Raw genomic sequence first — 13,538 nt, forward strand, 5'->3', positions numbered from 1 at the left:
CAGCTGAGGGATTTGTGTGGCCCCTTCCAGCTACAATACCTTACTTAAGTTTTACAGAATGCAATCTACTTGGGTCACTTCCAGAGTCCTGTTATTGCTCAGGACAGAAAGTATCTTCCATTATCTCTGTGGTTACTTTTTATCTCTTTGTTCATCAGAGACAAGAAAGAAAAGAAATATAAGTATCTACTCTAGATTCATATATTAATATACAGTAGTGATCAGGATCTTACTCCAAAGCTTAGAAAATTTAAATAGGGAACTGTTAAACAGTAATTCTTGAAACCCTAATGGAGTTACTTGTAAGGTTAGTTGCTGCTGCTGCTGCTGCTGCTAAGTCGCTTCAGTCGTGTCCGACTCTGCGCGACCCCATAGACGGAAGCCCACCAGGCTCCTCTGTCCCTGGGATTCTCCAGGCAAAAACACTGGAGTGGGTTGCCACTTCCTTCTCCAATGCATGAAAGTGAAAAGTGAAAGTGAAGTCGCTCAGTCGTGTCCGACTTTTAGTGACCCCATGGACTGTAGCCTATGAGGCTCTTCTGTCCATGGGATTTCCTAGGCAAGAGTACTGAAGTGGGGTGCCATTGCCTTCTCCGAAGGTTAGCTAGAGTCTAAAAAAAAAGTTCACTATCTTACAAGTAACTTCTATTTTGAGCTACCTTAATATCCCTATTTCCTTAAATCAAATGATCTGAATCCAATTTTCACACAACTGTACTTAAAAAACTCTGACAGAGATACCTTTAAATTCTCAAGAATATGTTACAGTGTGCTCCCTGATAGTCTAGTGCTTAGGATTGGGTGCTCCCTCTTAAGAGTATGCTATAGTTCACTTTAGAGCCCATGTTTTTTAAAGGTAAAATCTGCTATTCTGATCAATAGCTATAACCTTGAAGATATTTATGTTTTAATAAGTTACCTACCTTGCTAGTTCCATAAAAACTAATGCATCTCTAAGAGACACGGGCATATCACTGCTTATTTTATTTGTTGGTGGCTTCTGCAGATCTACAATAAGCACACCATCTTCTTCTTTAAAAACTTTCATTAAAACAGCCTTCTTATTTACCATTTTCAAAAATTCTATTTTAGCTTCTTCTCCCCAGCCTTCACTCTATGGAAAAAGTAAAATTTCAATGTGTTCAGTAATTATAATTAGCTCTAAATGGTACAATATTGTAGATTTAGCTAACAGTAAATTTGAGCAAAGGCACTGAACCAACCACAGATATTTAGAAGCAACTGGGCCCACAAACCCAAGGAGGACAGTCTTTATGTATGTACAATGTACAGATCATACTTGGATTTTATAAACGTGGTCTCAAGGTGATCATAAGCTGTTGTACTTCAGGACTTAGTTTTACTTGTGAATATTAATATGAAAATAATAAATAAAAATTTAAAGATAAAAGAAGTATTGACATACAAATTTCCCCCTTAAATGATGAGATCTAAAAGGTAATTCTAAAAGTATAATGGAAGCCATGTAATACATTAGATATTTATAATCATCATCAGATGCTTAGTTTCCATTACTAGCAATATATGAGGCACATGCTACTTAAATAATAAGGAAAAATACTCACCCATTGGAAAAAAAAAATCATTTTCACTGATCTTTGAATCTTAAGTATGCATACATTTCACAGGTCAAAACTACATATCCCTTAAAAATAAAAAATTTTCTAAAGGTTTTATGAACATAAAAAGTAAAACCTATTCAGAATAGATAAGTGCAAAAAAAATGTTTTATCCTTTATAGGATAAAATCAAAACCAAAATAATTTTGAGGAAAACATCAGTGCTAATATTTTCATATATTTCCTTTTATTTCTTCATTCATTTGTTCATTCTTTCAAATATTTGTTGAATGCCTACTGTGTGCTAGGTGATTTGCTATATGCTGGAATACAAAGATGAACAAAGGCACAGACTCCTGCTTTCAGACTTTCTAATAATACAACTGCTTAACACATATTCTTACACACAGTTTCTGTCTTCTAGGAGTTTCAAATCTTTCTGGGGAACAAATATTCATAAATAATAAAAAAGCAGAATGCAATATAGTTAATAAGTAGTGAGCAAAGGGTCATGCAAATAGAGAAGAAATGTATAGAAACATATGCCATACCATGTCAAATTTTTTTCTCTCTCCATATTTATTTGACTCTAAAATTTAGTGGTTTACTCAGATATTCACCCATCATTAAGTTCATACACACATATTCAGTATAATTTCCTATTAAGATCAATTCTGATTGTAGAAATGGAAGTTCAATTCCTTTTTCACTTGCACCAATAGTTTATTATGCAAAAGGTATTTAACAAGTCAACTAGTGCCATGAACCTACATTCAGTAATCTGAACCCCAAAGCATAGTTAAAACTGGACTATTTGGCCCCCAAACAAAGTCTCACTTACTGAGTTCTGTGGAACAATGTCTTTCAATGAGCATGGATGTGCTAGTGGCTGGACATCTTTCAGCAGTTCTTCAATATATGGCTCAGACTTTCTCAGAACCAGACATAAGTCATTTAGTAGGACATGCTGCTTAGCAATGTGCTCTGATCTCACATGAGCATCACCAACTCTGGGAAGAATTCAAGCAATAGTTAATGAAAATAATGCTTCAAGCCCAAGCTTGCCTTAGCCCACAAAAGGTATGCATTTCTACACATTCTCTTTTTAAATTAAATCTTCTAAAAAGTTATATTCTGATTCATACTATCTCATTATATAGATTCAATCTATCTTTTAAAACCACAGACACTATTTCTACCTACAGAATAAATCTCAACAGGCTTTATCTGGATTATCTTTCATATACCTATTCAGTTTAAACTTAAAAGGCATAATGACACATCCAAACAGCAATATATTTGTTTATAAAGTTATGACCATTTAATAAAATGACCAGGCAAGAGTTAATACTGGTCCTTACTACAAGAACATTTTCAATTTGCTTTATCTTGCTAGAAGACTAATGGAAACATTTCTGAACACCTAGAATGAGCTAGACACTATGCCACTTTAATATGCAATAATGAAATTAAAGAAATATGATTAAAAATTTTACTCAATCATCTGGCAACAATTAATTTAAAAGAAAGAAAATTTTTGTGCTTCATTCTCTGCTTTGAAGCAATGTAGAAGATTATTTAAGTTTGAAACATCAAAAAGTTCTTTTTCTAAGCTCCCCATCTAGTAGCACTGATAAAGTATAATACTTTGCTAATTTAGTAATGAGTAAGACAAATCTCGGAGCAAAATATAAAGTATATGACTTGGAAGTGAAGAAGGAGAACTTATTTCTACCTCTTCCTATTTTTCTTCATTCTTTAGTATTACCCCATCACAAGTGTTTCTAAGCAGGCAAGGAATATATAATACTTATAACATACCCTGCAACAATCAGCACTTCAGAATTTCCAAAATCTACCATGAATATTTGTATTAGTGCAACTTCATGGACTGAGAATTTGGTTGGACTACCAAGTTTTCTAATACTTTCACTTCCCATTGGAATTAATTCAGTAATAGTTCCTCGACACCACATTCCATTTTCAATACTGTTGATAAATATTCTTGCACCTACATAATGGAGACAAATGATTATCAATGTTTACAAAGAAAATATCTAATTACCTCTAATTTACAAACAAGTACATTAGATTCTATCACAAAAAGGTCTTAATTAACTTATTAACTGGTGATATAATACTGATTCAGTGCTATGAGAAGGATCAAAGGTAGTATATTTTGGCAGTTTCTGTTATACAAGTTTCTGTTATACAGAAACTTGTGACCTAGACAGGAAGGTAAAAATACAAGAGTATCAAGCCAGCAGTCCTTTATTGAGGACCTGTGCTTTATGAACTATAATAAAGATGAGTAAGACTGTCCTGCTCAAGAAAGGAGAGGAGCCCAGATCCCTTGGGGCATGGTGTGGTGCACCCCACAGCAAGTCGGGACTATCGGGACTGGGTTTCAGTGTGGAGAGTCCTTCGTCCTGGGACATGGGGCCTGGCTGGAAAGGTGGCCACCCTCTCGACCGTCATGCATGGCACATTCGTGAGGAATGTAGATGACCTGCTTCTGGGACAGGGTTTCCAATGTAGCAGAGCAGCTCCCTTGCTGCAATCTATTCAAAGTCAGCCCTTGACACAAGGGTTTGTAAAAGACAGAAGAAAAAAAAAGAATAAAAAGAAATCTAATTTTTTCTTAAAAAAAACCCAAAAAACAGGAGAGGAGACTTGCAAGTAAGTGACTATCAATCACTGTACTTGTAACAGTAAAGATTATCCTTGTACATGTACACACACACACGTACAGATACAGACATACTGAAATCTATAAAATACTTAGGTAGCATAAAGGAAGATGCAATAACCTTCTCTTGGTAAAAGGGGAGTAAAAGTAAGGAAACCAATTAAGGCAGAGCGTGTAAGGCAAAAATTAAGAAATTAATACACAGTGGAGTTCAGAAAAGGGGAAAGTGAACCAAAGATCTAACAGCAGAAGAAGACCTTATGGAGGGATCAGATGAATTACAAATTAATAACCAGAAAAAAAATCAAGTTAGAATGAAGCCCAAATTTTTACTTTTACTATCAGCTCAGCAATGTTCTCAGTAGTTTGTGTCTGAATTTACTTTCTCCCCACAACAACCCCACAGATATGCTGCTTCCAGTCCAGGAAACCAGGCAAAGAGAGGCTGCAAATCCAGCCCAAGCCACATGGCTACTTAGAAGAGGGAGGAAAAGAACCCAGGCAGTCTTAGAGCCCATCCTCTTAACAAGTAAGCTAACATCAGAGATGAATTTGGTAAGATTAGTTCATTTGCCATATAGAGAGAGGCTGCAAAATCCCCTCTCCATTTGCTAGTAAGAACAGAATACCTCAGGGGCACACAGGGTAACCTTTCAAGTTCTACCAAAACTTGTACTTGGCCTTGAGACTTTCATCAACCCTCCTCTTATGTTGATACATCATATAACCAATATTCTTAGATTTAAACTATATTCTTAAATGATTCTTTGTTGAAATGGATGAGATAAAAGCCTACTGAAGCCATTTGTTGTTCTTTATAATGAAAAGCTCAGACAGAAAAAGGGAACAAGAGGATACTCAGCTAAAGCATTGTATTATATTTCTCCCCTTAACACTAATTTCTCAAAAGATAAATGAGTATGTAAATTATGTATATCTACCTTGAAATAATTATCCTTGACAACTTAAAGAATGATATTTTGACTTTCTTGGAATATTTTCTGAAACTAAACTGAGCTCTTTTATATACATATTAAATTTAGAGAATTATTTGCAGTCATTAAAAATTTAACTATATTAACACTATACTTCCATCCTTAGACATTCATAATTTAAAAACGGTTTTTAACTTTAAAAATTATTATTCATTTTATCAGAAGTGTATGATGATTGTAATCTTCTGATATTCTGATAAGCTACAAAGATCAGCTGAGAATTAGCAACACTTTTAAAGAACTACTAATATAAAGCTGGGGCTTCTCTGATGGCTCAATGGTAAAGAATCCACCTGCCAATGCAAGAGATGCAGGTTCGATCCCTCAGTCAGGAAGATCCCCTAAGAGAATAAAATGGCAACTAATTGCATTATTCTTGCCTGGACAGAGGAGCCTTGAGGCTATAGTCCATCAGGCCTCAAAGAGTCAGACACGACTTAGCGACTAAACAACAACAGCAACAAATATAAAGCTGAACAGATTAAAAAAAAAAAAGCTGAACAGATAATATAGTACTTTTTGATATCAGTTATATACAGGCATTGAATGATATTAATAGAACGAGAAAATGCTCTACTAATAAATCACAGCTTCATTAAAGAGTATAATCATATTTCGTCAACTATAAAGAAGATATTTGTAATGAAAGCCTGTACTGTATGTACTTAGTCACTCAGTTGTGTCTGACTCTTTGTGACCCCCATGGACCGTAGCCCACCAGGCTCCTCTGCCCATGGGGATTCTCCAGGCAAGAATACTGGATTAGGCTGCCATGCCCTCCTCTAGGGGATCTTCCCAACCCAGAGATCAAACCCAGGTCTCCTGCATTGCAGGCGGATTCTTTACCATCTGAGCCACCAGGGAAGCCCATGAATACTGGAGTGGGTAGCCTATCCCTTCTCCAAGGGATCTTCCCGACCCAGGAATCAAACCGGGGTCTCCTGCATTGCAGGCAGATTCTTTATCAGCTGAGCTACCAATGAAAGCCTAATTTATGGCAAATTAAGATGCACTGATTAAATTTATCAGCTACCCTCTGTGTGGCACTAGGAAATAGATGCACTGCCCTGCATCTATCTCATTCAGATGTTCAATGACATCTTCAACATCCACATGTGGATAGCAAGGGATGATATGCATACTACAAGAAACACTTAGAGAAATACTTTTCTCTAGAGATAAGGAGACATTATTTAATCCATTATTGAACCCAATTATTTAACCCATGGATTTTATAATTTAAAAAAATCTCACCATACTCCATAATGGAGTTTTTGTGTATATTAAACTCAACAGTCAATTTTATGTCCCTCAACAGATGAATGGATAAAGATGTGGTACATATATACAATGGAACACTACTCAGCCATAAAAAGATCAAAATAATGCTATTTGCAGCAACATGGTCAGATTAGATTATCATGCTAAGTGAAGTAAGTCAGACAAAGATAAATACCTCATGATATATATAACATATGTGGAATCTAAAATATGATATAAGTGAACTTTAGTGAAACAGAAACAGATTCACAGACCTAGAAAACATATTTGTGACTACCAAGGAAGAGGGGGGCTGGGAGAGGGATGAAGTAGGAGTTTGAGGTTAGCAGATACAAACTATCACGTACAGAATGGATAAATAACAAGGTTCTAGTGGGAACACAGGCAATTATATTCAATATTTGGTGATAAACCATTATGGAAAAGAATATGAAAAAAAGACAGCAAGTTCCAAATTACTATGACTCCAATTAAACCTGGCAAATGATATGTATTAAAAACATTTGAATTATGCATACTGTATACCGTAATAATATTACTACCATGATACCTCTGAGCAAAAAAATTAATATTTAGCTTATTTACCTAAATAAAATTTAGCTTATGTTAAATAATTCCAAAAGCTTTATGCTTGATCAAATTTGTATTATAAAAAGTCTACATGAGTTGCCAAGTATTACTTGAAATAGTATTTCATTACCTAGCTCCAAAACATCTGAAGGATCAAGGTGTAAATTCTTATTGCAAAACTGATTCACCTTCCTTTCCAATGCTGTTGCATCTTTTATTTGTGAGTACTTCCGAATGTAGAAGTGGCAAGGATGTATTACATGGCTTACAAAAACTAGCTCTGGAGAACCTGGATGAGAATTTTCAAACCACATTAATAAACCAAAAGTTAGGAAAGAATTCACAAAAATTTAATGCAGTATCTTCTAAAAGAATGTGTCCTGTAGCACTGCAAACTCTAGAATACTTAGGCCTCATAAAAGAGTAACCCAAATCCCAAATAGTAACCAAAATGACAAACTCCACTTTCACAATGATTTCTTTAGCAACCTGAACTGTAAACATTTGCAAAATATGTTAAATAAGTGGAATTGAAGTTCACGTAGGTACCTAAGTTAGTTAGGTACCAGAGTCAGAGCACATGCTATAACCTACGGCATTACAACAAAACTTCAGAATTTATTCATAAACATAATTAGAGCTTCAGAAATCCAATGACAATGATGTTTCTAGTTTGCTACAAAAATCTTGTATGAACTACACTAAATTGAAGGAACCAATAATTAGCTCATGGCTGCTTTGACTCCTAGATCTTACCAAGTATGAAAAAATGTATGGGAAAACCAACATAGTGAGCAGCATTTAGAGGGAGATGTGTATGTTTTGGTGGAAGTAAGGGTGGGGTAGAATAAAAAAGAAACTTTTTTCATACAGTAGTAATGAAGCCAAGTGTTTTTACTGATATGAAAAGATCTCCAGAGTATAATGTTGAGGAAGGAATTAAGGGACTTTCCTGACAGTCCAGTGGTTAAGACTCCATGCTTCCATTGCCAGGGGCAAAGGTTTTATCCCTTGTCAGGGGCAAAGGTTTTATCCCTTGTCAGGGAACTGAGATCCCACGTGCTGCATGGCATGGCCAAAAACAGAAAAAGAAAGAAAAAAGAGAAAGGAAGGGAAAAAACACAGCAGTATGTATGGCAAGCTATGTTTTATGTGCAAAAGCAAAAACTAAGAGTCAGAAAAATAATATATGTGTATTTGTTCAAATATGCATAAAGAAACTCTAGAAAGGAGGAACAGACTAAAAGCAACGGGAGTAGATCAGGGGAAAAGAGTCACAGGGTATTTAATATATTTAATTTTTAAACAATGCAGATGTTCTAATAAATCTAGTAAAAGTGATTAGGAGGAACTGAAGTATAGATACAAGATAAAAAACTGAACAAATAGGTCATTTTACCTATCCAATACAGATCATGAAGAATAACACCCATATTGAGGATAAGGTAAAGCAATAAGTATGTGTTACTGGGGAGACAGCTGAGGGAAGTGTTATAAATTTCAGAAATGATTTTGCCAATAACAGCCAGGATTTTTAACATTAAAAAAGGAGTTCTGGGAATTTCTTTGGCAGTCCAGTGGTTAGGAATTAAGAGCTCCCACTGCCATAGGCCTGGGTTCAATTCCTAGTGGAGAAGCTAAGATATTACAAGCCATGCAGCACAGCAAAAAAAAAAAAGAAAAGTTTTAGTTATTAATAAAATTCATTTTACTCACTGTTTCACTCTGTTACTTATATAACTTTATACTTTATATAAATTTATATATAATGTAATATTTTTATATACATCAAACTCTGCTACCTCAAGTTCAGAGTTGTTAAAGTACCTGGTTTTGATCCAAAAGAAACGGATGACTTTTTCTGAAGAGGCTTTGTTGGATATCTAGGTGTCTCAACAAAATAATCTGTGAAGCATGCTTCATCAAAATAGGAAATAAAGGCAACTGTGTTAGTTTTATTATGTTGATAACGCCATACTTAACACACTGCATAAGAAGCTGTACTTAAATATGGCAAAATACTGGATTGGTTAAGACCCTTATGTATCAGCAAGCAAAGTCCTGATAGTTTTCTTAACTTACTGAGATAAGCAATGATAATACTACTGCTATAGTGGAAAAAACAGCTTGTCTTTTTTTTTTTTGTATCATTCTGGGAAGTCAACCAATGGAACAGATTGGGAGTGAGGGCAGGGGACAGGGAGGAGAAAACCAAAGCTGATTCTTGAAAGTGGCCCTAAAGACAACTGACAGTATAACTACACCCAGCAGTATCTCACTGATGTTGATGGTGAGAACACCAACACTAGAAATCTAATCAAACAATCAAGATACATTTAAACCAAATAGATGCTTCTATATGTTACCCAGATCTCCCGCTTTACCATTGGAGGCACCAGCAAAGCCCAATATTCATGATAGTTCATTTTTATAAAGGATTCCATCTGAGGACAAAAATTTAGGATATTCTGTTGTTAAATTTAAGGACAAAGTCATCAGACTGCTTCTACTAACACCACTTACTTATAGTATTTGCATCTTTTATAGAGATTTGTACGTGGAATGCTGATTCCCTGGTGGCTCAGGCGTCTGCCTGCAATGCGGGAGACCCGGGTTCGATCCCTGGGTTGGGAAGATCCCCTGGAGAAGGAAATGGCAACCCACTCCAGTACTCTTGCCTAGAAAATTCCATGGATGGAGGAGCCTTGTGGGCTACAGTCCATGGGGTCACAAAGAGTCGGACACGACTGAGCAACTTCACGACTTCATGATGTGGAATGCTAAAAAGTCAAATACACTAACTAAACCAAATATTAAAGTTTACCTATATTATTGCATTAAAATTAAAAAATATCCTAACTTTGGAAAATGTGAAAGGAGTGGCATGGGATCAACAGCTTTACTCATAATGAGATGTAAGGTAATAGACAATAGACATGGTTGTTAAGGTCAGGGACAAACTGGTATTAATTTTGTTTCCAATTCCAGACATGATTTATTGTTTCCCTGTTTTTGTATTTTTACTCACTTTCCAGGTTTTCTTCTTCTTCAATAATTTCTTCAATGATCACATCAGGGCTAGATCCCACCTGAGGTAGAGCAGCAATGGTTTTAGGGAGTGTTGCTGCAACAACCTCTTTCTGTGGCTGGAAGTCAGCTTCCAAATCCATGTCACTGTTTTCCCATTGTGAAGAAGTCAGTGGGGCTTCATTAGTTAGGACAGAAATGTCAGCCTTTTTCTTTTCTAGTGATAGGTATGTACCACCATAAGAAAATTCCTTTTTACAATTGTATTCCTTTTGACCATTCTTTTCCATTTCACTTTCTTGAGGATCACATCTGTTTAAAAATACAGAGGCTACTTTAAATCATAATTTTTTAGATTTACTTTAAAACTATTTCCTTTCCACATGACAGTACTGTGACACATACGAACAAAGAGTTAAAGTTGTACAGGTGTCCCATGGGTATTTTTAAAAACAGCAACACTGAAATAATTTACTATAAAATCCGATAATTTCTACTAAATTTAGAGTTGTGTAACCATCACTATAACTTCATTTTACAACATTCCCGTCATCCCAAAAGAAACTTCTGCCCATTCCCAAGAAGTCCACAAGCTTTAAAAGGTCAACAACAGAAAATCAATGAGAAGTTGAAGAAAGAACTTGCCATAGTCATGTTACAACTATCTGATCCTAAAAGAACAGTGGATATGGTTTTCAATTTTAATTGTTCAAACTTTGATTTGGCTTTGGTGTTTGATTTTAAATTATGCTAAGATTATTTCTCTCAATTCACTAGCTTAAAAATAAAGTGTAGGAAGCACTGAGAGGTACAATCCTGAGACAATTTCTAGAAACCTACATAGAGGTTAAAATGATGATTAGTCTGAATCCTTTGGGTATGATTATTCAAGAGCCACTAACCCTGCAGCTGATTATTCACTTCATTCCATATTTTATCTTTACATATTCACACAGATAAAAGCTATCTAATCTATAAGTATAGAAATTCTATCAAAGAAATGAGATTGAGTCTCAGAAGCCTTTATTCTAGTTAACCCATGAAGGTTTTAGCTTCTTCACAGATCACCATATAAGAAGACAGATGAAATCAGAAATAAGAACCTACCAAGCCAAATGAATTCACCAGACCTATCTTATCTGTCTCTTAATACATGTTGACTAAAGGTCCAAACGGAGAAGGCAATGGCACCCCACTCCAGTACTCTTGCCTGGAAAATCCCATGGGCAGAGGAGCCTGGTAGGCTGCAGTCCATGGGGTTGTGAAGAGTCAGACACGACTGAGCGACTTCACTTTCACTTTTCACTTTCATGCACTGGAGAAGGAAATGGCAACCCACTCTAGTGTTCTTGCCTGGAGAATCCCAGGGACAGGGGAGCCTGGTAGGCTGCCGTCTATGGGGTCACACAAAGTCAGACACGACTGAAGTGACTTAGCAGCAAAGGTCCAAACACCTCCTAAGTATACATATATGTACACAACTTTGTAATCTAAAACTTTTCTTTTTATACAACTCTTATCTGACCTTACATTTAACACTGTCAACCAACTCCTGTCTCACAAACCTCTCCTCCTTTGACTTCTAGAGTATCACTCTCCCCAGTTCCCTCTTCGTTTCCTTTGGTTTGTAAGTTACTCTTTCCCTGTCTTGAAATTTAATATTTTTCTAGGGCACTGTCCTTGACCCACTTCAATATCTGTTTTCACTATGCAAACCCATTCTTTAATTACCACCTGTCATCAGTAGAGGCAGGCTAGAGTGATACTTTCCCTAAAATCTAGGGAGAAATTTATAAGACTTCTGAGTTAAAACCATGGCAAGATCAGTACAGATGCTTAAAGATAATACCTTTTGGTATCAAAAATATTTGACAGTAACCATATTCAAGTTATGAAAACATCTAGAAGAATGTACTGACTGGAAAGGATGATCATCCATGAAAGTGCAGAAAGTAAAGTCACAGAGGTATACAGGGGCCAGGAGTCCATGTGTGGCCAAGATGACTCGAGCCAAAGGCCTGGTACTTGAGGCCTCTGGTAAGGTCTTCCCTGTGTGGTCAAGGAACACAGCAGGCTGACTAGTACCAACACTCTTCACAGCTATTTGATATATCTTATTCCCTTTGGTCCAAAAACACCATGAAGCAACTGCTGATGATTTGGCTTTCTGTGTCTGTTTGGTTATTGGAAAAGAATGCCAACGTAAGTATTCTGTTAATAGTCCCTGTGAAAATACTATCTGTCCCTTAAGTTAATAAATTGGCATTTGGATCATGTGTTAGTTTTGTGAACTTGGCTTACATGAGTTTACCTGGTTTAGAGTAGATCTGCTCAAGTCTGTTTCTGAGCTTGTAATGCTGTGGGCCAGGCCCTCATTAGTTCCCCAAAGTAATGAATGTGATGCTTCTTAAGGGATGATTTCCCTAGGAGCCATACCATCTTCAAATGAATAAACTTATTTTCTTTGGGGAGTTTCTAAACCATTTATATTCTGACTACTCCTAAACCAAGAATCGAATCCTGTAACTTCCCTCCAGAGGTTTCTCCCCAGATACCTAGTAAACAACAGGAACTCAGCATATCCTACTATCTTCCCCTCCCAACTTTTCTTTGTATATTTCCAAGCTTGGTAAGTGACACCACAATTCATCACCTCAGTCACCAAAGATACACCTATAAATCATTGGAATGCTTCCCTTTTTCTCATTCCTTACACTGAAACGATTACTAAGTTTCACCACTTTTCCTTATTTAGCATTTGTCATTACCTATTCCTTTCCAGTGCTACGACCTACATTTGGTTTCTCATCATTTGCTAGGCCATATAACATATATATATATATATATATATGTATATATAAAATATATAATATTATATGCTAGGTCATATAATAACCTAAGCCATCCTTCAGCCTCCAGCCTCCAATTCTTCCAAAAAATTCTCTATGGTCCCTAGAGTTACCTTTTACAAATGTAACCTAAGTACTTTTACTTTCATTCTGAAAATCTTTTAATGGCTATTATTTACACCTGTGCTCTCCAACATAATCCTCCACGATAATGAAAATATGCTGCACTGTCCAATATGACAGTCAGAGGAACCAGAGATCAAATTGCCAACATCCGCTCGATCATGGAAAAAGCAAGCGAGTTCCAGAAAAAACATCTATTTCTGCTTTATTGACTATGCCAAAGCCTTTGACTGTGTGGATCACCACAAACTGTGGAAAATTCTAAGAGATGGGAATACCAGACCAACAGACTTGCCTCTTGAGAAATCTGTATGCAGGTCAGGAAGCAACAGTTAGAACTGGACATGGAACAACAGACTGGTTCCAAATAGGAAAAGGAGTACGTCAAGGCTGTATATTGTCACCCTGCTTATTTAACTTCTAT

At 36.1% G+C, this 13,538-nt stretch overlaps 1 protein-coding gene across 1 annotated transcript in view; it reads right to left on the bottom strand.

Annotated features, from left to right (window-relative positions):
- RNF17 (ring finger protein 17) overlaps positions 1-13,538 on the bottom strand; it is a 115,783-nt gene that overhangs the window by 65,926 nt on the left and 36,319 nt on the right. Inside the window, exons 10-15 of the mRNA XM_040266846.1 lie at positions 10,144-10,454; positions 8,943-9,032; positions 7,246-7,404; positions 3,402-3,591; positions 2,422-2,590; positions 924-1,114 (exon numbers count right to left, since the gene is read on the bottom strand). Coding sequence (XP_040122780.1) covers positions 924-1,114; positions 2,422-2,590; positions 3,402-3,591; positions 7,246-7,404; positions 8,943-9,032; positions 10,144-10,454 — 1,110 coding nt within the window. The remainder of the gene's footprint in view (positions 1-923; positions 1,115-2,421; positions 2,591-3,401; positions 3,592-7,245; positions 7,405-8,942; positions 9,033-10,143; positions 10,455-13,538) is intronic.

Source organism: Oryx dammah, unplaced genomic scaffold, assembly GCF_014754425.2.
Source record: "Oryx dammah isolate SB20612 unplaced genomic scaffold, SCBI_Odam_1.1 HiC_scaffold_24, whole genome shotgun sequence".
Classification (NCBI taxonomy): domain Eukaryota; kingdom Metazoa; phylum Chordata; class Mammalia; order Artiodactyla; family Bovidae; genus Oryx; species Oryx dammah.